The sequence below is a fragment of the Planococcus citri genome, chromosome 1 (genome assembly GCF_950023065.1).
Source record: "Planococcus citri chromosome 1, ihPlaCitr1.1, whole genome shotgun sequence".
Lineage (NCBI taxonomy): Eukaryota > Metazoa > Arthropoda > Insecta > Hemiptera > Pseudococcidae > Planococcus > Planococcus citri.
The window spans coordinates 65,921,913-65,945,381 of NC_088677.1; the positions used below are offsets into that span (position 1 = coordinate 65,921,913).

Sequence of the window (23,469 nt, forward strand, 5' to 3'; positions counted from 1 at the left end):
GCACGATTTTCATACTATATAGTTAAGACATAAAAGAAAAGCTGTTTTATCGTTCAATCTACAAGAAGATTATATTAGATAACTGTTTGTTTACCACCTATAGGTGTAAGTAAATACGAGTATTTATCGAACGAACATATGTAGGTAAATGTAGAGTAATTAGAAGAGATTTTTTTTTGATTTTGTTTTCGTTGTTTTTTTTTTATTACAGAAATTTGGAAAAAAATGACGACTAAGAAGAATTATTATTACCTCTCTAATGGTGAGCGTACGCGACATCATTTGAATATTGACTTGTGATTGGCTGCTGGGGAGATTCTCGCTGGATTTAGATCGATGCAGAGTTCGGGAACTGTCGCTCAGGCTCACCGATTTACTCTTCAGCGTCATTTCAGTCTTTATAAATACCCTCTGAATGTAAGACGAGCTTAAAGCACGAATGCCAAACGCTATTCTTAACATTTTCTGAGGACTAACCTGTCAATCAAGTTTACAATCAAATACGTTAGAATCAAGTACATTTTGTCTTCATATGCATATAAGACGAGAGAAAAGAAAGCGCAAGCGAATATCTATGCAAATTATAAATGAACTACGTAAAAGATAAGACATGAAAGGGCTCTCATGTAGATTTAAAAGAGTAAAAAAAAAAGGATAAAATGACTAAAAATTGATGAAAATTTGAAATATTCACTTTCCCAATTTCGAAGCAGTGAAAAATTACTAGAAATTGGGTGAGAATTTTAAAGTAGTAAAAATCAGTGAACGCGAAAGAAATGTGGGAAGTGGTGAAATCCACTGGAAAACAAATTGCGATCGATTAAAAAACCGGACTAAAAAATAATAAAACCATCTGAAAAAAAAAACGATTTAAATTGACTGAAAAGTTGATAAAAAATTTTAATAATTGACCAAAAAAAATCTAGAAAAATTAAAACAAAAAAAATCGACTAATAAAAACCAGTGAAATCGACCACAAAACGAATCAAATTATCTGACAAAACTGTAAAATTGGCAACAAAATTAGTGAAATTGATCGAAAAACGAGCGAAGTCAAATGAAAACACAATTAAATCGACTTAAAACCAGAAAAAATTACAAAAGAGTCGATAAAATCGATCATTAAACCAATAAAATTGCAAACAACAAAAAAAGTAAACTTTACTCGAAACTGAAGAAATGTGAATTCAACTAAAAAAAATAGGAAAATTGACCATAAAACCAGTGAGGTCAAATGAAAAACCAATTAAATCGACTTAAAATCAGTAAAAATCACAATAGAATCAATAAAATCGATTATAAACCAATAAAATTATGTATCAGAAAAGAACTTAAAACCAAAGAAAAATCTGAATTCAATTAAACAAAAAAAAAAAAAAACTGGCTATAAAACTAGTGAAATTGTCCAAGCAACCAATTAAATACACTGAAAAACTAGTGAAATTGACCGAAAAAGCAATGAAGTTAAAATAACATTCAATTTAAACGACTTGAAACCAGTGAAAATTACAAAAAAAAAATGAAATCGATTACAAAATCGATAAAGTTGACAAAAAATTAAGTTAAATTCACTCAAAACCGAAGAAATGTGAAATCAACTGAAAAACAGTAATTTTACTGGTAAAAAAATAGATTGAAAAACTGAACAAAGTGACAGAAAATTATATAAAATCGAATGAAAAACCAAATTAAATTAACTTAAAACCAGCGAATTCAAATAAAAACCAATAAAATCAACTTAAATCCATAAGAAATCACAAAAAAAAAGGGGAAAACGACCCAGTCATTAGTAAAATTGCTTGAAGAAAATTGATAAAATAATATTAAAATTGACCAAAAATTGACCAAGTTCACTTCGAGCCAAAAAAATCTACTTGAAATAATTAAGTAGAGAAATTTTCTGAAAATTCTGTAAAATTACAAATTAGCAGAAAACCGATGAAATGGTCAAAAAGTCAATAAAATTGACTTGAAATCAGTGAAATCACATAAACAAACAGCAAATCGAGTAAAAAATGGTAAGATGGTTCAAAAACAAGTAAAATTGACTGAAAAACCAGTGAACACTAAAAAAACGAAATTAAGTGAAAAACTTAAGTATGCAGGCCTAAGTTACTGAATAATTTATAGAATTGACTGAAAATTGATAAAATTTCCTGAAAAATCAGTATGATGACCGACAGATTAGTAAAATTCACAGAAACATGAGTGAATTTGGAAGAATTCAATGTTTCAGTGATTACTTGACGATTAAAACATGAAATTACCAATGAGTCAAATAAAAAATTGAGATATTTTCAATTTTAAAAAAATCATTGAATCACGATAAATTTTAAAATCATCCCCCCTTTTTTTGCAGAATTCTGATGAAATTACTCCAAATTGTGCAAATCCAAGACATGATTTTTACCCTCCCAAAACCTCCTTCCTACCTCAATTATAAATAGTTCACTGATACTAAACATAAGACCTTTGAGTGGCTACTGTAATTTTGAAATTTGATTTTTTCAAAACCTCGATAGAATGTTTTTCACCTCCTTCCTTCCCTCCCTCCTTCCCTCTCATCCTTTCTTAGAACAAAATTAGATAATTATGTAATTTCAATTTTTTTCAAATATGAAAAAAATGAACGAGATCTGCCAAATTACTTACTTAATGCAGATGAATTTTTTCACTCATTTTTCACTCTCAATAATAAATTTAGAGGTGATTAAATTTTTCATCTATTTTTCTTTAAAAAAATAAATGAATAAAACCTAAAAAACTCATAGAATTTTTTCAAAATGTGAAAATAATAAATTTAGACAAGAAAACCAAAATTTTACAGTTGAAGGTCCAGCATTTTCTTATTCATTGATCAATCCAGAGTGTGAAGTCAGCTTTCAGAAAATTCTGAGAAAATTGAATTCCAGCAAAAAATTTAAAAAACTGCTGCCGTTTTTTAAATAAAAAAGAAAGCTGAAGTAAACTATGCCAATGCCACCAAGTTTGAAAAATCGAGAAAACTGCATTTCAAGTTGAGATTTGCCGCAGGTAATTTTCATTTTTTTTTCATCCTCTTTCTCATCAATTTATTCTTTGCAAACCTTCCCCACTTCTTTGGAATCCAAAAAGTTGATCAACTCTGACTTTTGGCCAATCCAAGAAAAATGAGGCAAGGATAGGGGGAGGGGAAGGTAAATCATCTACCAAGACTCAAGAACCCCGCAAACAAACCCATCCTTCAGCCGATTTTCAATTTGAACCGAATACACCTTTTGCAAATCATTAGATCACATTCGAGCATAAAAAAAACGTGTCTTCTGAGAAAAATTTCCAATCACGCAAGGTGAAACCATGACGTGACTTTGCACAATCACGTGATCAACGACAATCCTGACCAGTGACCATTTTAGTACAACTGCAATTGGAATAATTCACGTGTAAGATCGCGATAAACCGCGAAGAAAAAACCTTACGGTATTTTCTAACTCTCGAACATCAAAAGAACTCCTCCCCTTTATTCGAATATTTTCCCAATCGGAAAGAAATTTTTCGCCGATTTATTCTCGAGTCAATATAAATAGAAAGTTCGATAAAATACCATCAATTAATAAGTTGAACTAGTGGCAAAAATTTCCGAATACCCTACACTATTACTCAATCGCCTTCGACACGCGATAATATTTTGATACTTGAAATAACATTCGATAAAAACGAAAAAAAAAAATCCACGTATTTGTATGCTAAGTAAAGCTCTATAGACCCGCGCCCATCTTCGGCTTATCTTTTACGTAGAACAAGAACGTAGTTGAAGCAGCGAATCAAGCGAGGAGTACTAAAGGTATAAATCTATCTCTACTATAATAACGGGGCAATGCAACGCGAACGCGTCAATGACTCGTACAAATCGTAATTCAAAATTACCGGTATTTGTTTACAAAAAAGCATTAAAGTTACATCGACGCCTTGATTCTGCATTTGTTGATTCCACTGGGAATTCTGCGACATCGAGTGCTTATAGAATAATTGCAATATGGCCATAGCTGCTCTGTACATAACTTTGATACCCTCGTGCAGGTAACAGTCCATTAATCTAACCTGTAAAAATAGACAATAAAAAAGAAATGAATCATTATCAAGTTTAAAAACAGCTCATTAAAAAAATAATAGCGCGACAAAAAAAATTATTATCTATAAAGGGGCACGCAGAGAGATAAAAGGAAGGAAGGAAGGAAGGAAAGAAAAAGAAAGAATAAAATTTTCCACCACTATAAGTAATTCAAATTGGTCGATATTAGCCATGGAGTTTTTCTAGGCCGTCAATTAAATCGGTTAAAAATATTTATATGTAATATAAAAAGAATCGAATAATTCAAACGACGAAGGGCATCATCATTGTATAGGTAGGTAAAGTAGGTATCGTGTCATACGCTATAAGCCATCGCGATGGGAGAGGAAGGGAGGTAATTTTTTTCATAAAAATGGCGCGTATTTCGCAAATGCGTGCGCGTAACTCTAACTGGCTCACGAGAGGCTCACGCAGCAGGCGAAGAGTTGAGAGGAGGAAGGGAACCCGCGCGAATGCGAAAATTTCCTTCTAAATTGAAATACTGTAAACAGTACATCTGCGGGCTATTTTTACATGCAGACTTTTCAAAACATATACAAAGCAAATATGTTGAATATCCTTTAAACGATTGATATTGACAAATTAATCAACATTACGATGCGTTTTACGAGTTTCAACCAGTCTGTGCGGATTAAACGTTTCCTTTTGGACTATAATTTCGTTCAATTGACGTCTTCCTTTCTATATACTCAAACAAAGCACAATGTGAAAATCTACCACAAATAGAACTTCCTCTCGGAGAAATTTTTTTTTTACATTGCGCATTTAATAGTCGACTACAAATATACAATTTAAAATGCCAACTAAAAATAGTACATAACTACGGCGCGGTGTATTTTGCATGGAAGGGAAAACGGAATTTTCACCGCCGCTTAGGCCGCCAGGCCGGTTCTTTCACTCATTCGTTGTGAAATAACGGCGCTGATTGGACGCATTTTCCTTCCTTTTGTGACATTGTAGCAGAAAATCAGTATACGCAGTTGATGAATGATGAGGGGGGGGGTGAGACAAATTTATAAGAAGGGATTTCGTTTCATAGCCTCAGAAGTTCACTTCAGCTGAGTCGATACCAGCCAGATCTACGAGTAGAGCTTCTGCTCAAGACACGAAGACACGAGCTTTGAATCAGAAAACAACTCCAACCAGCAGAAAAATTCTAGATCTGGATGAAGAGGAATTGAAAGGACATCCAAAAATACACCAATCAACAAAATTCCAACCGCTGGATTTGATTTCTTGAATTTTGAAATATTTCTGAAAATTCAAAGGTCCATTTTTCCCATTATATGAAAAAGACAAAAATGTGGCCAAATTGAAGAAAAAATCGTTTAAACCTTGTTTTAGACCTCCTGCATCGATTAGTCAAAATTTTGAATAATCTTGGAGCCTTCGACGGGTTCGAAATTACAACCAATCGATTTGAGAGGTCGAAAATAGGTTATAAGTGAAATTTCAGATTTCTATCCCAATTTTGATTAAATTTCATTCTTTAAAAAAAGACAAATTTGGAACCCCTGAATTTAGCCAATTTTCCAAATAAGACAACATCTGCCAAAATTTTTCGAAAAAATGGAAATTATTTCTGAAATGAAAATTTTTGAAACCAAGAATCATTCAACTTCTAAGCTTATTTGTTTTCTAACTACTCGCCAGGAAATTTAACCAGAACATTACGTCCATATACGGTAATTGTTTTTGTACAAAAAAACACAGCGAACCTATTTAAATCATTTTCACATACATCATCGGGTAGCTTATTATACCGTTTGGCATTTTATTGTAATACCATATAGTTTTCGTGTTATTTCCGCATGTAATGACCAAGCAAGGTCAAATTATATCTTACATGTTGAAATAAAATGCAACTAATCTTTCGATATATATGTGCACCTCTCTTTACCTAACCTAAGTGTGTATATGTTTTATAATTAGCGTCCACATCGCACACGCTACAAGCTGCCATAAAAGTTTACTCTTTGCCTTCGCCTTACACCTTACCGAATCGCATCTCTCCTCGTCTACGTCGAGTACATGCAAATGTGTGTGTGTGTAGCTCTCTGTACTGTACTACAAGCACATTGAGTGCGTACAACAATTACGTTCTCGTTAATTAGCGATGTTTTTCAAAAGCCCGGCTTACACGAGAGTTGGCGTTTTACGAGCAAAGCTCGACACGAGTTTTCCATTTCCCATTAACTAATTTTTCACTTTGAGAGATTTTCAAGCGACGACGTATAATTATACGAGCACGAAGACTAAAGCGAAGAGATTATCGATCTTACGCAATACGAAGAGACTATACTGAGCTAGCTTTAGCTCAATTTCTTTGGGAATCAGAAAAAAAACCGAGATAACAGGATACGTTTTTTGCTCATTTTTCGACTCATTTAGTCGATATTTTGCGCAATGTTCGAAAAAAATATGACCTTTTCAATTTTTGACGAACTCTCAACCTGTTTTTATGATAAATAGTGGCATTTGAAAATTCATAATGTGAATACTTAATCGTTCGAGAACGATTTGCTTACAATCGACAGATCATTTTGAGAACGACCGAACCATACACAACTAAATTGAATCCACTGGAAAAGAACGAGACAAAATTGTGGTTTTCCAGATTCACCAGTAAGATTTAAATTCTAGCTGAATTGCTTGCGAATGATTCACTTGGAGGTAAGAAAATCGTTCATGAATCAATGAACGAATCACCAATGAATCAGATACTTCACATTACGCATTAATCAACAAAAATTGGAGTTGATTCGTTCGCGAACGATTTGTTCAGAAATGATGAATCATTCGAGAACGACTGAATCACTTTGAAATTAAATCAGACAATAGACGACATGACAAACAAAACATTTTTTTCAAGTCTATCGATATAAATTGAATGATCCGTTCACGAACGATTTTCTTAGAGGAGAAAAATCAACTCGCGAACGAATGAATCACTGCGGTAAATCAAATCAAGTACAGGTAACAGATACGATTTGGCAGTTTTGAATTTTAATCCTGAGATCAGAACCCGGACTCAATTCGTTCACGAACGATTTGTTCAGAACTGACAAATTATTAGAGAACAACTGAATCATTTAAAAATTAAATCAAATGATATACGACAATACAAAATGAAACATGTTTCAAAATTTATCGATAAAAATTGGAAATGATTCGTTCGCGAACGGTTTTCTCAGAGGAAAAAATCAATTTGCGAACGAATGAATCACTGGGAAATCGAATCAAGTACAGATGACAAAATAAATGAGATTTGGCAGTTTTGAATTTTAATCCTGAGTCCGAAACCCGGACTCAATTCGTTCGCAAACGATTTGCTCAGAACCGACAAATCATTCGAGAACAACGGAATCATTTAAAAATCAAATCAGATGATACCTATACAACAAGTGACAACACAAAATGAAACATTCTTAAAAATCTAACGATAAAAATTAGGAATGATTCGCTCGCGAACGATTTTCTTAGAGAAGAAAAATCAATTCGCGAACCAATAAATCACTGGAAAATCAAATCAACAGCTACAGATGAAAAATGAGATGAGATTTGGCACTTTTGAATTTCAATCCTGAGATTATAACCTTGACTCAATTCGTTCGCGAACGATTTGTTCAGAACCGACAAATCATTCGAGAACGACTAAATCATTTAAAAATCAAATCGGATAATATACGACAACACAAAATGAAACATTCTTCAAAAGTTCAAAATTTATCGATAAAAATTGGAAACGATTCGTTCGCGAACGATTTTCTTAGAGGAGAAAAATCAATTCGCGAACGAATGAATCACTGGAAAAATGGAAAATCAAATCAAATACAGATGACAGATCAAAATTCGACAGTTTTAAATTTTAATCCTGAGATCAAAACCCGGACTCAGTTCGTTCGCGAACGATTCGCTCAGAGCCGAAAATCATTCGAGAACGACTGAATCATTTGGAAATCAAATCAGATGATATACCTAAGACAACACAAAATGAAACATTCTTCAAAATCTATCAATCAAAATTGGAAATCATTCGTTCGCGAACGATTCGCTCAGTGGAGAAAAATCATTTGCGAAAGAGAGAACGACTGAATCACTACGAAATCAAATTCAGTGAAAGAGAATGAGGCAAAATTTGAGATTTTCAAATCCGTCAATATAAAATTGAAAAATGAGCAGTTCGTGAACGATTCACTCGGAGATGAAAAAATCGTTCGCGAACGAATGAATCACCAATGATCAAACCCGGTAAAAAATCATCTTAAAACTTGATATCAGAAAAGAAAATCCATCAACAAAAATTGAAGTTATTCGTTCGCGAATGATTCACTAAGAAATTACGAATATTTGAGAATGACTGAATCCCTCCACAAACGATTTTCTCAGGGGAGAAAATTCATTCGCGAACGAATGAATCACAGGAAAATGAAATCAAGTTTAGATAACGGATGAAACTTGATAGTTCTTCAATCCTGTCATCAAAGGCTGGACTCATTTCGTTCTTGAACGATTTGCTCTGAATTGGCAAATCATTCGAGAACAGCTGAATCACTCCAGTGAAATAAACAGTGTCAAAATTTGTGTATTTCAAATCCATCAAAAAGAATAAAAGCTGATAGGTCAGTAAATGATTTAAACTTGAGATGGAAAAAATCATTCGCGAAGAATGAATCACTGATGAATCCAATTGGATAATGATGCCATGACGATTCGAGATTTTTTAGATTTTAGAAAATATAAGCTCAACATTTCAAAATTTTGCGAAGTAAAGAAAGAAAATACATTTTGAAATTTACCAAAAAACACAACCAATTCAACGACATTGAATTTCCTTTTGAATTCAGCAACAATAAAGGAATTGAGTATATTAGAAGCAGGTTGGTACACCTCGTCTCAATTTTTTTCATCTCAAAACATCACGAACTTCCACCTCCCAACTCACACCTCTGCCTTGAAATGCAAAATACGAGTACATCACGGGTGGTAGCCAAACAGTATCAAAACAAACCAATTACAGGCGACTAAATTACAAAAATACATATTACCGCAGCAGCCGCATACAACACAGTCCAATTACACTCGCCTCAAAACCTCTGGTACATATAATTTGAAGCAAGAAGAACTGAACAATCACCGTAGTATAGTTACTCGTATAAATTCAACATCCTTATTTCACTCACTTCGGCAAGTCACCTCGGTCATCATAATTTTACCACGATGACGTGGTTATTTTTCTCCTTTTCGAACAATTTATTCGATATTACGATGGTTGTCGTCTCTGTATAAGTAAGTTGCAGAGGCGAGAAAAAAAATTCTATTCGACGATTAACGCTGTTTTTGTAATAAGGGATTGATGACCTGGCATATAAATCTCAACTCACGACTCACAAGAGGAAAAATTAAAACCACCACGTTAGAAGGTCGTGAACGCGATCAAATTGTACATAACTTGGGTTCATAACTTTTGCCAGCTCAATCAAGTCATACGATCAATCATCACAATCACCTCGTAGTCGTCGTCGTCGTATTCCAAGAATTATTTTGTTCAATTTTTTTTTTTTGCAAGTACATACTACAAGTACAAATGCTGCAGTCAGTGCAACGAGTGTACATTATGATTCATTCATCCCACGGTTACTGAACGAGCGAGGCACACTATACAAACAATACCAGAAGAAGAAGAGGAAAAAAATGATGAATTTACTTTCTTACCAAATGATGAAATGGAAGACCTTGTAAAATCCACCAAGTCCAATCACTGTATAATCTTTCTAAAGAGCGAGGCGTTTTACAATGCCTAGCTACATGAGCTGAGGCAGATTTCTGTAACAGAAAAAGAGCCAGGGAAAACACATTATTAACACATTACCATGTAAATAAACCACGAAAAACACAAACCCTCCTCCGCCATCGCCAGCTCGGATGGACGGAGAAAGAAAACACGAACTGAACGCTGGCCAATAATTTAATTTAACCATAAATCATAAATAAAGCGAAAAGAGAAAAAAAGAAACAGATCTCACCACGTGTTTTTTAGTGATATGCATCACAGTTCTCCATGTGACTTCGTACAATTGTTTCGTCTGCGTCACGAATACTTTATGCTTTGAGGACACTAAACTAGCCAAACTATTGTAACATTCTTCTTCTGCAAAAAATCAAAAAATTATACCAAATTAGTGAGAAATATTTTTTACGTAATACATTCATAAAAGAAAACACATCGTGTATACAGGGTGACCACATGTAAAGTTTTTTTTAAAACGAGATCGTTCAATAACATTGGCTTTTTAAGTTTTTCTCGAAGTATCTGAAAAACAAAACCTTCAAGAAACAACAACTTTTTACACTTAATGATTTTGCTTCTCTTCATTTTCTTCCTAGAACTCATCATTTTTTCCAAGAGTTGAGAGTTTTCGTGATGAAAAAATCGAAAAAAGTATTGTTTCTCATCATTTTTTTTTTGTACGTAGGGCCCTCAGTTTTCCAAAAAATTGATTTTTGGAAAAAATAATCAGATTTTATAACTCAAGCAATCTAATAAGTAATCGAATTTTCAAACTTTGGATCAAAATATCTTCAGAACAAAGTCTACACTTCATTGATGAAAAATTTCATGCTCTAAAATTTCATTTCCCTTCATTTTTTTTTTTTTTTTTTTTTGGTAGAACCCTTGGATTTTTCACAAATTGACTTTTTTTGAGATGAAAAAATTGAAAGAAAATTCACTTTACTCGTATTCATCACAAGCAATTTAAAAATTGACTTTTCAACTTTTACTCAAAATATCTCAAAAACAAAGTCTACTGAAATATTCTCAAAAAAAACCATTTTTTTGAGAATGTTTGAAGAATTCACTTTCTATTTAAAATAATTTGAAAAGAAAGCGATCAAAGAAATCCAATTTTAAAAATTCGGCGTTAACATCTCGTGGCCGCGCCACCATCGCCTTGCTGAAAGGGGGACTTTTTGTAGAGAATCGCATTCATTCGCATCTCGACAAGTCGAGTGTGCGCGTGTGTAAGCGTGCGTAAGTATGGAAATATCCCCCTTTCAGCATGATAACAGGTATTTCATGCATTTCACCGCCAGAGTGCAACACATGTTTGTTGACGCCGAATATGCTCCATAATTATTATTTTTCTCAAACATTTTTTTTTTGGATAGAACTCTGCGTTTTTCTTGTAAATTGAATTTTCAAGATGGAAAAACAAAAATTTGCATCAAAAGCAATTCATTATTCAATAATTGAACCTTCAAGATTTTGACTAAAATATCTCAAAAATAAATCCTTGGAAAAAAACGAATCCACTTCACTCATGGGGATTTCATGTCCTACTACTTCGTTTCTTTTTGTCCCCCCACCTTCATTTTCTCAAAAAATTCAATTTTTGAGATGAAAAAAGTGGAAAAGTTGACATTTATTATCACAAAGAATCTAATAAACTTTCAACGGCGTTCAAAATATCTGAAAAATCAATCGGTGAGAAATTTTGTATTCCATATTTTGTTTCTCATCAGTCAATTTTTTTCCTAAATTTTCCAGGAAATTGATTTTTTGAGATGCAGAAACAAACAAAATCACACTTCTTGCCACAAAACATTCAATAATGGGGGCTTTTAAACTTCGGATCCAAAAATCTCAAAATCAACGCTTCCTATTCCACTGGTGGAAAATTTCGTGCTCCAAATTTTTCAATTTTTTCCCCCTCAAGACCCTCAGTTTTCCATAGAAATACCTACATTTTTCTATCTTGAAAAAATGAAATTTTTCATCCCCAACATTCGATTCAGCACAAACTTTCAACCTTTGCTTAAAATATAAGAAAACCAAGCCTCCTAGAAAAAAAATTAATTTCTATTCGGTCTGTGAGAAATTTAATGCTCCACAATTTAGTTTCTCATCATTTTTTTCATAGAGCTCTCGAGTTTGTTAAAAAATTTATTTTTCATCATAAAAAATCAATTTTCAAGAAAAACTGAGGATCTAGCGAAAAAACGAAAAGAAGTTCAAAATAATGCAGCTTGAAATTTCCCACCAATACAGTGAGAGCAATTTTTTCCATGAAGTTGTAGTGGGAGAAAATTTGACGATTTCTCCCTCCACAAAGTTTTATTTCTGAGATATTTTCAGCAAAGACTGAAAAACATTGTGAGATTTTTTTTCAATTTTATCATCATAAAAATCAATTTTTGAGGAAAAACCTGAGTCTTATGAGAAAAATGATAAGAAACGAGATCTTAAGAGCATAAAATTTCCACTCCCAATCATTTTCTCTCCGGAGAGCATAATTTTTCAAACATCTAGAGCAAAATTTAAGCTTAATTTTATTTAATGATTTTTTTTCAAAAATTCAAATTTGGAACCTTACAACAGCATCACCGTGTATACCAAATACATCCAGAAATAAATTTTATTAGACCTTAAAAAATAAGCAAGATTATTTTATTAGTCTTAAAATGCACCTGCTTTACCCTTCACTCTTCCTCATCTACATCACCGCATTAAAACCTTTCAACACTTTCGAAATCTTTCTTGAAGAAAAATTTCGCACTGTTGTGGTATCGCAGACCAGTTTTTATTACGTTTTTCCATAATCTTCAGGCGCCATTGAATAAATAAAAATATGATTAACGCGCCCTTCTCATCTCAGCCTGGTTTGCGGTCCACTTTTTAATATACCTACGCTGTGAACATGAATTTTCACTCGGCTATAAGACAATAAGACGGCTTATTTTAGTCTAATTTTATCTACGATGTGTGCTTCAGAATGCCACGAATATTCATCACACGCGCGCAGCACCAACACCACCTACGAAAGCTGCAGGCGTTTTTTCGCAGCATTCGCACCTTCTCAACAACAAGATCAAGTGTAGGGTGTGAGATACGAGTACCACTCCCCCAAGTCCCCTTCACTTAAGCACGATTACACTTGCGGTAAAGTACGAGTACGAATTGAGAATTCGTAGATTTATTTTAGTTACGGTTCGTAATTTTGTTTTCTTTCTGCGGTATACGCAATTTACTTATTCTTCGTTCGAAATAGTAAATATGTACACAGACACACAAGCGAAATATAAACAAAGTACCCTATGCAGTGCAGTACGTATATACCGATATATCACAGAGGCGTGTGGTAATGGACCTTGAAAAATCCCATTTAGTAAGAAAAAAAATTTGGGCGCGATAGTTGGGGAAAGTTACGAAATTAACGAGATACACACACACTATGACTATTTACAAATTCGAGGAAATTTCCGCATCTTGGCTGCTTTGTTGCTGCTTTGATTAGTTGCACGTGCTTTTACTTTCGCATGCATTCGGGTTCTGTTTTGGGGTAAATTCCCGTTGAATTTATATTTTGTACGATTAATTAATGTTTTTGTAAGCGCGGTGTACTCGTACTTGGGTGCGTGGGTGAATATGAATAAGTTAACATGGGTTTATTGCAAAGTATAAGGGCAAGGGGGTTTCTTTTTCATGCAATGTTTGTAGTTTTCTACTCGTAGATGATTCATCGCCAGTGCTGTTTCAAATTAAAATATATTAGAGGTTTTTTCAGATTTCGTGATGCATTTTTTTTTTTTTTGGCGAAGGAAGAGTAAGATGGCTTGATTTGATACGATTTATGTAGCGTGTGTTTTCATTACACAAGGTTTTTTAAAATTTGAATGAGATCTTGGAATTTTAAGTTTACCTCCTTCGTATAACAAGATGAATTTTTAAACCACCCTTCCCTCCCTCGTCATAAAAAAAATTGAAAAATGGGTAAATAGAAATACCAACTCTGAAAGTGTGAAACTTTATTTTGAACAAAGATTATAGTTTTTTGCCATTTCCTTGATTTTAAAAAAGTCAGTGAATTTTTGCAATCTGTTGACTCTCCTCTCTTATCAGTAAATAATACGTTTATTTGATAAAATCAGCCTACAAAATTCTGCCAACTAAAATTTCGAGAGCTCTTGTTTTTTTTTGATGAATTTTTAAAAATTGAAGAGCCAAAAAAGCGAAAAAATTGAAATTTTACATAATTGAGCTAAAAAACCAAAATTTGGTATGCATCTAATTTCCGAACTTCAAAATTAATTGGAAGCACTTTCGAGCCGTTTCGTGCAGTTTTTCAGCCTCTTGCAAATTTTTGGAAATAATATCTAATGTTTCTTCGAAATTGCACAAAGTTGGAAAGCTGGAATTTAACATCAGGGTGTCTACCAAAATTCGATATTCAAAAATAGCGACTTTTAGCGACCTTTTTTCGCGACTTTTTCCACCCCCTTCCATTTTTCAACGAAAAAAAAAAACTGGGTTTTCAATCTTGGCTGACCTATCAATCAAAATGGCCGCCATTTTGTTAATATAGGGCCAACTTTTTTTTTGACAAGTTTGCTTTAAAATGTTCCTCAGGATGTCCCCTTCAAGAGAAAAGTTGTCCCGGAGTATCGGGAAAAGGGTGTAATTATTTCATATAATGCCATATACCAGCCAGACTAATAACCACTGTTTCAGAATCAATTTCAGATTTTTTTACATTTTTTAGACCTTCAAGCAGAAATTTTTCATTATTTTCAATTTTTCTGGACTATAGTAAACCTTTTTTTCATCTCTGGAATGTGCCATTTTTTTAGTAGTGGGGAGAGATGATTATACTTTCACCACTGTACTGAAAGTCAGAATGATATTTAGCAACTTTTTGGTGATTTTTGGTAAAATTCGCGACATTTTTGCGACTTTCGTGATCTTTTTGGTAACACTTGCGACATTTTTGCGACTTTCGCGATCTATTTCTAAAGTTGTCGCGACCTGGTAGACATCCTGAAGCCTGATATACCACATTTTTAACCTCGCAGATCGACTGCATGCGGTTTAGAGTCATTCTGGAGCCTCCAGCGACGTTTTGAAAAATTCCAGTTGATCAAAAAAAAAAAAGGTACATCATTCAAAGCAACATTCAATACATTCATACTTGGCTTTTCGATAAACAGAAATCGCCCTATAAATTTCAAAATTAGGATATCATTTCACAACTCGATAATTTTTTACTAATGAATCGAAAATATGTCTATAATTGAACGTCCTTGCTTCAAATAAGGACAATCAATCATCAACAGCGACGATCAACTCATTTTTACTTTTCTCGAGTGCAAAATAAACATTCGCCAAGTTGTATATTTTTCAAAGATTTTTGTGTTCCTAAACAGGCCATAAAAATATCAAAACTTTACAATTTTTTCACAAAATTACAATCGTAAATTTCGAAGAAAAATACAGCACGTTAAAATGACAGCGCGAATGAATGACAAAAATCAATCATTTTAACAAGTTCATAATTCATTTTCAAATAAATTGTGAACAAGCATACAGGATGTCCCATCAAGACGTTTCACATAATAAGTACATTTCTCCAACCAAAAATTGTTCAAGTTGAAACATGCAAAACCTTCCTTCGTCCTATAAATTTCAAAATCCATCTTTCTGAATACATTTCCCCTCCACTCCACACCGGAAAAATTTGCAACCGCGTACGATACGATAGAATCTCTGAATGAACAGAAACACCAATGACGACGACGACGTCGACGACCAGAAAAATATTGGCACACTACTCGAGTCCATACTGATTTTATGATCTTTCAATGCCCATTTAAACCATTGCCAAAGTAAAAATTCGGTTAATCAAAGACTTCCAACAACATATACGTACACGACGAAGAGTGGTTGGTACGTATTTCGTCATCTTATAGCACAAACTCATACCGCACCAACCATGTGCATGCCGCATTTGCCGGAAAATTATGCAAATCTCCTACTCTACGAGTTTGCGAAATACATTAGTAAAATTTTAATAAAATTTCACACTATGTGTGAAAAGATCGACCAGCCAACCGCTACATACACGCTGCCTGCCTGCGCGCAATTATTGCAACTGCGGCCGCTGATTCTTGTTTGGCAACCGAATGCGAAAACAACAAATTAATAAAAATAAAATTCCTCTCAAAAAATATGTAAGTAAATGTACATACGAGTATGTAACGTTTTATGTGGTTGGTGAATGTAGTAAGTGTACCGTATGTGTATACACAATGCCCTACCGCAAAATGTCAAATCAACCGTGAAATCATATTTTTAATATAGAGGGTGGGGCGCCTTATGCGACGACGGCGGATCTCGTTGACAGAAATGCTCGTACGTACAGCGAACGATGGGGGTGGATGGCGGGGTAATACACGTGCGTGGGAAGACATACACACATAATAACTTATTCCAATAATTCGACAAAATTTTGCTCTAAACTTGAAAAACGCTATCCTCTGTCAAGGTCAATCTTCTTGCTAACGTGGTTGTAAAAAGATCTGCACCTATAATATCAAGATTTACGAGTGACGATTTCCTACTTTTACTCCACCTCCTTCTTCTGATTTGGCGACATTAATTACAAAATCTTTATCTTTTATTCGGTAGGTACATTTATTTAGTTGAATTTAAATTTCGTGTTTTTATCATAAATTGAGCCAAAATTCGATGTAAGCACTTCTGAAAACCCACCAAACCATACGTCACTTGAATTTTCGATTTTTTTGAAATTTGGGGCTCACTATGCGGGGCTTGAGGAGGGAGTATCAAAAAATTGAGTCGAAATTCGAAATTAGCACCCCTAAAAATCAAACAAACCATAGAGTGTGCGAATTTTATGATTTTTTTTTTCAAATTCGGGGCTTATTGCATGGCGTAGAGAGCTCGAATGAGAAAAAATGAGCTGAAATTCAAAATCAGCGCTATTGAAAACATAACAAACGACATGTCACATGATTTCCAATTCGTTTTGATATTTGACCAAAATAGGAGGAGGGGGGGGGGGTTAGTGGGCCAGGTAAAAATTTGGGAGGAAATAAAGTACCCGCTAAAAAAGAAAAAAAAAGTTTCAGAAAAAATATGTGGCATGTAATATTTATTTTCAGAGTAAGCACTTTTTTTCGAGTATTTTCGCAAAAAAGGCATCCAAAATAGGAGGGGGGGGGAGTAAAAAATATCAAAATATGTACCAAAAAATGCAATATCGGAATCAAAATCTACGTTTTGGAATGCGCCGATTCCAATACTGAGACCCGTTTGACCACAAAATCAAAACTGAGTCCACCACAGGGAAAGAGTGGAGCTTGAAATCTCGAAAAAAGACAAACCTGTGTCAAAATGTAGGTTTTTAGCGGCGCTGATTCACAATCTGATACCGCATGACCTCAAAATAAATAAAACAGAACCTTCAGAGAGGGGGTGGACTCATAATTCAAATGTGAAATTTGGGTGTAAACGATTTAGCCTCTATGGGGACCCCAGTTTTGAATTTGTGGCCAAGTGTATTTTTACCGAAGGTTTAAAATGGGAATTTTTCGAAAATATTCAACAAAAAAAATGCAAAATAGTATTAAAATGAAACTAAAAATTATAAGAACTCACAAAAATATTGAGGTTCCTTCCCCCCACACCCACCACAGAAATAGGTCAGGAGTGAAATGATGGTAGTCTAACTCTCGAATTGCACCAATAATTGGAGAAATTCATTTTAAAAAATTGAGTAAAATTGGAAGACCCAACAAAGGAGGTACATATTTCAAACTGCTGAAATTTTTTTGGATTGGAGATGAGAGAATCAAAACATCATTTCACATTTTGATTTTTGAAGAATTTTAAAAAACTCAAATTTGATCTATTTTCCACAAAAAATTGAAACTTTATCAAATTGAGCTAGAAAGCTAAAAATTGTGATTTGTACTTCACTTTTGACCTCTTGAATCAATTGCTGGTGGTTTTGAGCAGATCTGGAGTGTTTAACAAAATTTTTAAATTTTCGAACTGAGAAAAATTGGTATAAGAAGAGGCGCAAAATGAAATTTAGCGCTTAAAAACTCGGCTGCATCGTTCTTGTGACCCTTGAGATCGATTGGTGGCCAAATTTTAAAAATTCGTTTCTGCTGATTAAAATTTAAAATTTTCTCCAACGATTATTTTTGAAAAAAATTCTTCGTTCACAAATATGCCCATCATAAACACTTGAGTGCCTTATTATTTCCGACCCTCAAAATGGATTAATGCTGGTTTCAAGTCATTCTAGAGACTCCGGGGAATTTTCGTATTTTCCGGTTCCGAAAGAACTGCCATAAAGAGCCAAAATTAAATTCAGAAACTCCGAACTCGGATATTTCCATCTTTGAGATACTTTTGATTGATTTAGGCACTTTCAAGCTCCCCTTCTAACCGTTCAAATCCAAAATTTTCTCCAGCAATTCAGATGAAAAAAAGAACTTTAATTTTTGCATCTAGGGAATTTTTTTCCTTCAAGTTATCTATATTAGAATTTTGATCGATTGAAATCAGATTTATGTATCCGGCTTACGTTTGCGTTCGGTTAATCAAGGTCTCTTGCTAATCCTTTCCTTCCTAATTCGGGAATTCACACACACAAAATACACTCGAATGATCTCACGATCTTCACTTTTCTTTCATCGAATAGTCTGCCATTTACTAGACAAATCATCTAATATCAGAACCTATCAAGCAACGTGAAATTGTCTCGTTATGACGAAGGTGACAAAACAAAAGAGGCTTATATGTATGGAGATGATACACGCATTCTACTAGCACAATCGAGACTCGTCGATAAATTACCAAGACTTAATTAATATTCTCGAACGTTCCGAGAGATTATCCAGCATCATACTAAAAACCCTATGATTTTGTCTTCAATATAAACTCATGACAAAATACTTATGCACGTAGAGCTCTTAGGTATCTTACTTAGCAAAACTTTCAAAGCTTTGGTACATAGTTTATCTCGGGCGCTTATACGCGTCGATTCAAATTCGCCGGAGATTTGTCTCGTTTAGCTCGACACGATACGGGTAATCTGCGACGTTGAGGGGTGTTTTGAAAGAAGGAAAATATACATACTTCGGTTAGGTTAGGTATAGCGTGCTGAGTACAATTATATGTACTGCAAAGTAAGTGCTCGTGTGCTTTTTGCTGTTACGAGGAAACTTCGCCGTATAGCATCGACAATTATAACCACACGATGAAGTTTTCTCGAGAAGCGACCTAGCAGAATTTGACGATTAAGCTTATTTTTTCATCGAGTTCATGTAGTAGAAGAACACTGAAGAAGGTATACTTATATAGTCGAATAGAAATTTTTTTTTTTGCTTCGCCAACGCGACGGCAGCCGGTAAATTATTTATAGAAGTTTTTCTTTTTTCAACGTTCGCAGGCGTCTCGGCGGCGCCAAATTTTAACAACCCTACTGTCCACAATTTAAATTAAAGATGTCCGCTTGACCATAAAATTTGTTTACGTAATATAATAAGACGTCGGCGGCGGTGGTTCGAGTTCGAGTTCTCGAATCAAACGCGAGTGAATGTATTTTCATCGGTGATAAATTATCGCGTATTGAAGAATTTGCCAAATTATTGGTATTGGTAACACTGCCACACCACGCCACCGTCCGTACTAATCTAATGGGTGTAATAAAATGTAATTAATGATTTATATACCGCTTCGTTTTGGTATATTCTTATCTTCTTCTTCGATTTTTTTTCCTACTTTATTTATTTACCAATTTGTGTACCTAAACTACGTGGTATAATAAATTATAGGCGTGAATCTGCGAATACTCAATTTATACGCACAAAATGTTCGACCGCATTCGGCGGATGCTTTTTGGCTATTAAATCTGCAATCTGGGCGTGTATACGTTGAAGTGAAACAGATTCTCGCAAAAATGCGTTACTTTGAAACAAATATTGAAACTAGATGAGATGATTTTTTTGGTTGGATTTTCAGTTTGTTGTGAAATTTACTCAAATTCGGGCTAATAATTTGACTTATTTGCTGCTCAAATTCTCACTTAGGATTTAACTACGGATATAAGGGACGTAGAAAAGAGTTGAATCGAAAAAATGCAAGCGAAGGGGGCCCTAGAAGGCGTGGAATGCATCGGATCAAAAAAATATGGTCATATTTGTGATCAGCACCTTCGAAAACATACTATTCGATATATCACACGACTTGAACAATTTTTTCAAATTTTGACCCCAAATTAGGGGGAGGGGGGTATCCCCTAGAGTGCAAATCGAAATTTGACAGGAAACGGCGTTATTAAAGCACTCATGAATAAAAGTGATATGTACCTCCAAGTATGCACTTATAGACCTTTTCACATTTTACACTTTTTAAATATTTTCGAAAAATTATCCCAAAATTTGGGGGGGAGGGAGGGTGAAAAATTCAAAATTCAAAAAAAGTGAGATGGGCATCAAAATCTAGGTCATCGAATGCGTCAATTCTGATTTTGAAGTTCATTTCAGCTCAAAATCAAAACTAACCCACTTCCCTCCCCCATCGAGAAGGGGTCGGAACCCAAAATCTTGAAAAATGTAAAATGGGTGTCGAAATCTTGATTTTCAGAGACGCTGATTCTGATTCTGGAACTAGTTCGATCCAAAAATAAAAATTGCCCCCCCCCCAAACAAGGGACCAGAATCAAAAAATTCCTATTTTGGAACTTATTCAAGCCAAAAGTCAACATTGAGCTGCCTCCCCCACAAATAGGAAACTTTCTTCAAAAATTTCAAAATGAGCCTAAAATGGGAGGGGGTGAAAAATTTTAAAATGCCAAAAAAATGAGATGAGTATCAAAATGTTGGATATCAAAGGCGTTAATTCTGATTCTAAAGTTCATTTCAGCCCAAAATCAAAACTGATCTCCCCTCCCCCTCCAAGCAAAGGGGGTCGGAAACCAAAAATCTTGAAAAATGCAAAATGGATTTCAAAATGTTGGTTTTTAGAGAAGTAGATTCTGATTCGGAAACTAGTTCGATCCAAAAATAAAAATTGACCCCCCCCCCTCCCCCACAAATAAAGGACCAAAAACAAAATTTTTGAAAAATTCAATGTAGGTGTGAGAATCTTGGTTTTCAAAAGTGATGATTCTGATTTTGGAACTATTCGACCCAAAAATCCATATTGAGCCCTCCCTCCCCCTCCAACAAATAGGGAACTGTATCCAAAAAGTTTGAAAAATACAACATGGGGATCAAAACCTAAGTTTTCTAAGGCACTGATTATCGTCCTGATGACAGTTTGCTCTCAAAAGTAAAACTAAGCTTGTTAATGGAGAGTTGATATACCTTTAAATTTGAAAAAATGGGTACTGAAATTCAGCCTCTGTGGAAGCTCACACAGTTTTGATCACAGAGTCGGTCAATTTTTGAATTTCTATCCAGTTTCCCAAAAATTTTAAACGAATTTTTCAAGGTTTCATGCACAATTCCTCATTTCTGAGGGTACTACCTCATAACTTTCCAATATTTTCAGAATGTGAACCGGATTTTCATAAATAGTTAAGTCCAACTTTAACGAAATTATCCCAAAATTTTCAACCATCTTTAAATTTATAACGGATTACTGGTCAATTTTTTAATGAATTTTCTAAGAATTCATCAACAATTAAGATTTTCTTCATTTTTTGTGATCAATTTTTAGTCAGGGAGCCCAACCTGAAAAAATGTACGAGGGGGGTTGAAATTGGGGACCCGGCCCAAAAGTTACTATATGTACTCCTCTTTCCAGAAATGCCACTCTGGCAATTCGCAGGTGGGGCTTTTAAGCACAGCGAAAGCTCAAAGTTCACAATTTTTATGAACTTTCAACTTGGAAAGTTTCATGGCTGAAACTGGGGGATTCTTATAGTATTTTTCACGCTGAATCCAAATATGCCGGTCTGCCGACCCCTAAGTATCCCCAAAGGGGTGCCAGAGTGGGTTAAAGGGGTAAAAATCGCAAAAAATGCTGTAGTTTTTCAATAAATTTTCGTAAAAATCAAATAGATGACAAAAAGTGGCGAATTCTTGAAGAATTTTTCGCGCTGAATCCAAATATGTCAGTCTGCTAACCCCTAAAAGCCTCCAAAGGGGTGCCAGACTACTTTAAAGGAGTGAAAAAGGCAAAATATTGAGGTTTTTCACATCTTAGGCGCATAAACATAGCATTATTTGGTACCTAATTATTTTATTCGAATGTGGTTTGCGAACATCATTTTTGAAAACAGCATAAAATTCTTGTAGACATCCGTACGCGAGGTGCCCCACAAAAATTTTCAACCCTCTCCCCTCATATTTACCCCTCAAAATGGCGTTTTTCAACTTATTTTATGATTTTTAACAATGTAGATTTCGCGAGGAACATTTTAGAAGCACGTTTTTTGGATGTATTTTTAACTCTAGAACATCATATATTTTTTCAATTTTTTGTTTTGGTGGGCCGCGATGAAAAATTGATATAATAAGTCGTAGAGGGGGTAAAACAGGAATTTCGTGGAAAATAATTGAGTAAGTAGGGTGTCATTTCCGCATGATTCAATACCGTTGAGCACGAATATGACCTCAGATTTTCGGCTAGTTTCGGCTAGTTTACACGCATCTAATCTCCTCCAGAGCCTTCAATCCCTCCCTAGCTTCAATTTTTGCTATTTTTGAAATAGTTACTTTGAGATTTTGTTTTACACTCACACAGCCCCTCCAGAGCCTCATCTCCCTCCTCAATTTCCATTATTTTCAACATGGAGCTACTTTTACAATATTTTCGTCGTTTTCATATGAACCGAACTCCCTGAACGCAAAGATGACGTCAGAATTTGTTTTAGGTTCACCTGCGCATGCGGAGCCTTGGCTCCTTTCTAAATTTCGACTATTTTTGAAGTTAAGCTACATACTTTTACAACATACGGTATCGTTGTGATCCGAACCGATTCTCCTGAACACGAAATGGGATGGCGTTGAATTTCGTGTTATACTCATCAAAAAGTCCTGTCTGAACCTCAACCTAGTGCTCGAGTTCTATTATATTGTTTTGAAGTGGAGCTCCATTATTTATACCCACTGAATAAGAAAAAAATATAGGTATAATATGTGAGGGTTCCTACAACAATTTCAGAGAACTTTTTTTTTTTTTTTTTTTGGTCGGTAGGTCCCTTTCCGTATGCGCCCTCACATATGATGTTCAAGAGTCAAATATACTTACATCCAAAAAACATGCTCCTAAAATTGTACCTCGCGAAATCTACATACATTGTTAAAAACCATAAAATAAGTTGAAAAACGCCATTTCGAGGGGTAAATATGAGGGGAGAGGGTTGAAAATTTTTGTGGGGCACCTCGCGTACGGATGTCTACAAGAATTTTATGCTGTTTTCAAAAATGATGTTCGCAAACCACATTCGAATAAAATAATTAGGTACCAAATAATGCTATGTTTATGCGCCTAAGATGTGAAAAACCTCAATATTTTGCCTTTTTCACTCCTTTAAAGT

The 23,469-nt window shown here is 34.5% G+C and overlaps 1 protein-coding gene across 7 annotated transcripts in view; it reads right to left on the bottom strand.

Moving 5' to 3' along the window:
• Positions 1-23,469, bottom strand: part of sky (GTPase-activating protein skywalker) — a 121,178-nt gene that overhangs the window by 20,623 nt on the left and 77,086 nt on the right. For 5 of the 7 annotated variants that reach the window (XM_065347168.1, XM_065347163.1, XM_065347166.1 and 2 more), the window contains exons 4-7: positions 10,138-10,262; positions 9,827-9,937; positions 3,907-4,080; positions 253-477 (exon numbers count right to left, since the gene is read on the bottom strand). In XM_065347168.1, coding sequence (XP_065203240.1) covers positions 253-477; positions 3,907-4,080; positions 9,827-9,937; positions 10,138-10,262 — 635 coding nt within the window. The remainder of the gene's footprint in view (positions 1-252; positions 478-3,906; positions 4,081-9,826; positions 9,938-10,137; positions 10,263-23,469) is intronic. The other 2 variants (XM_065347165.1, XM_065347167.1) reach the window with 2 other exon arrangements.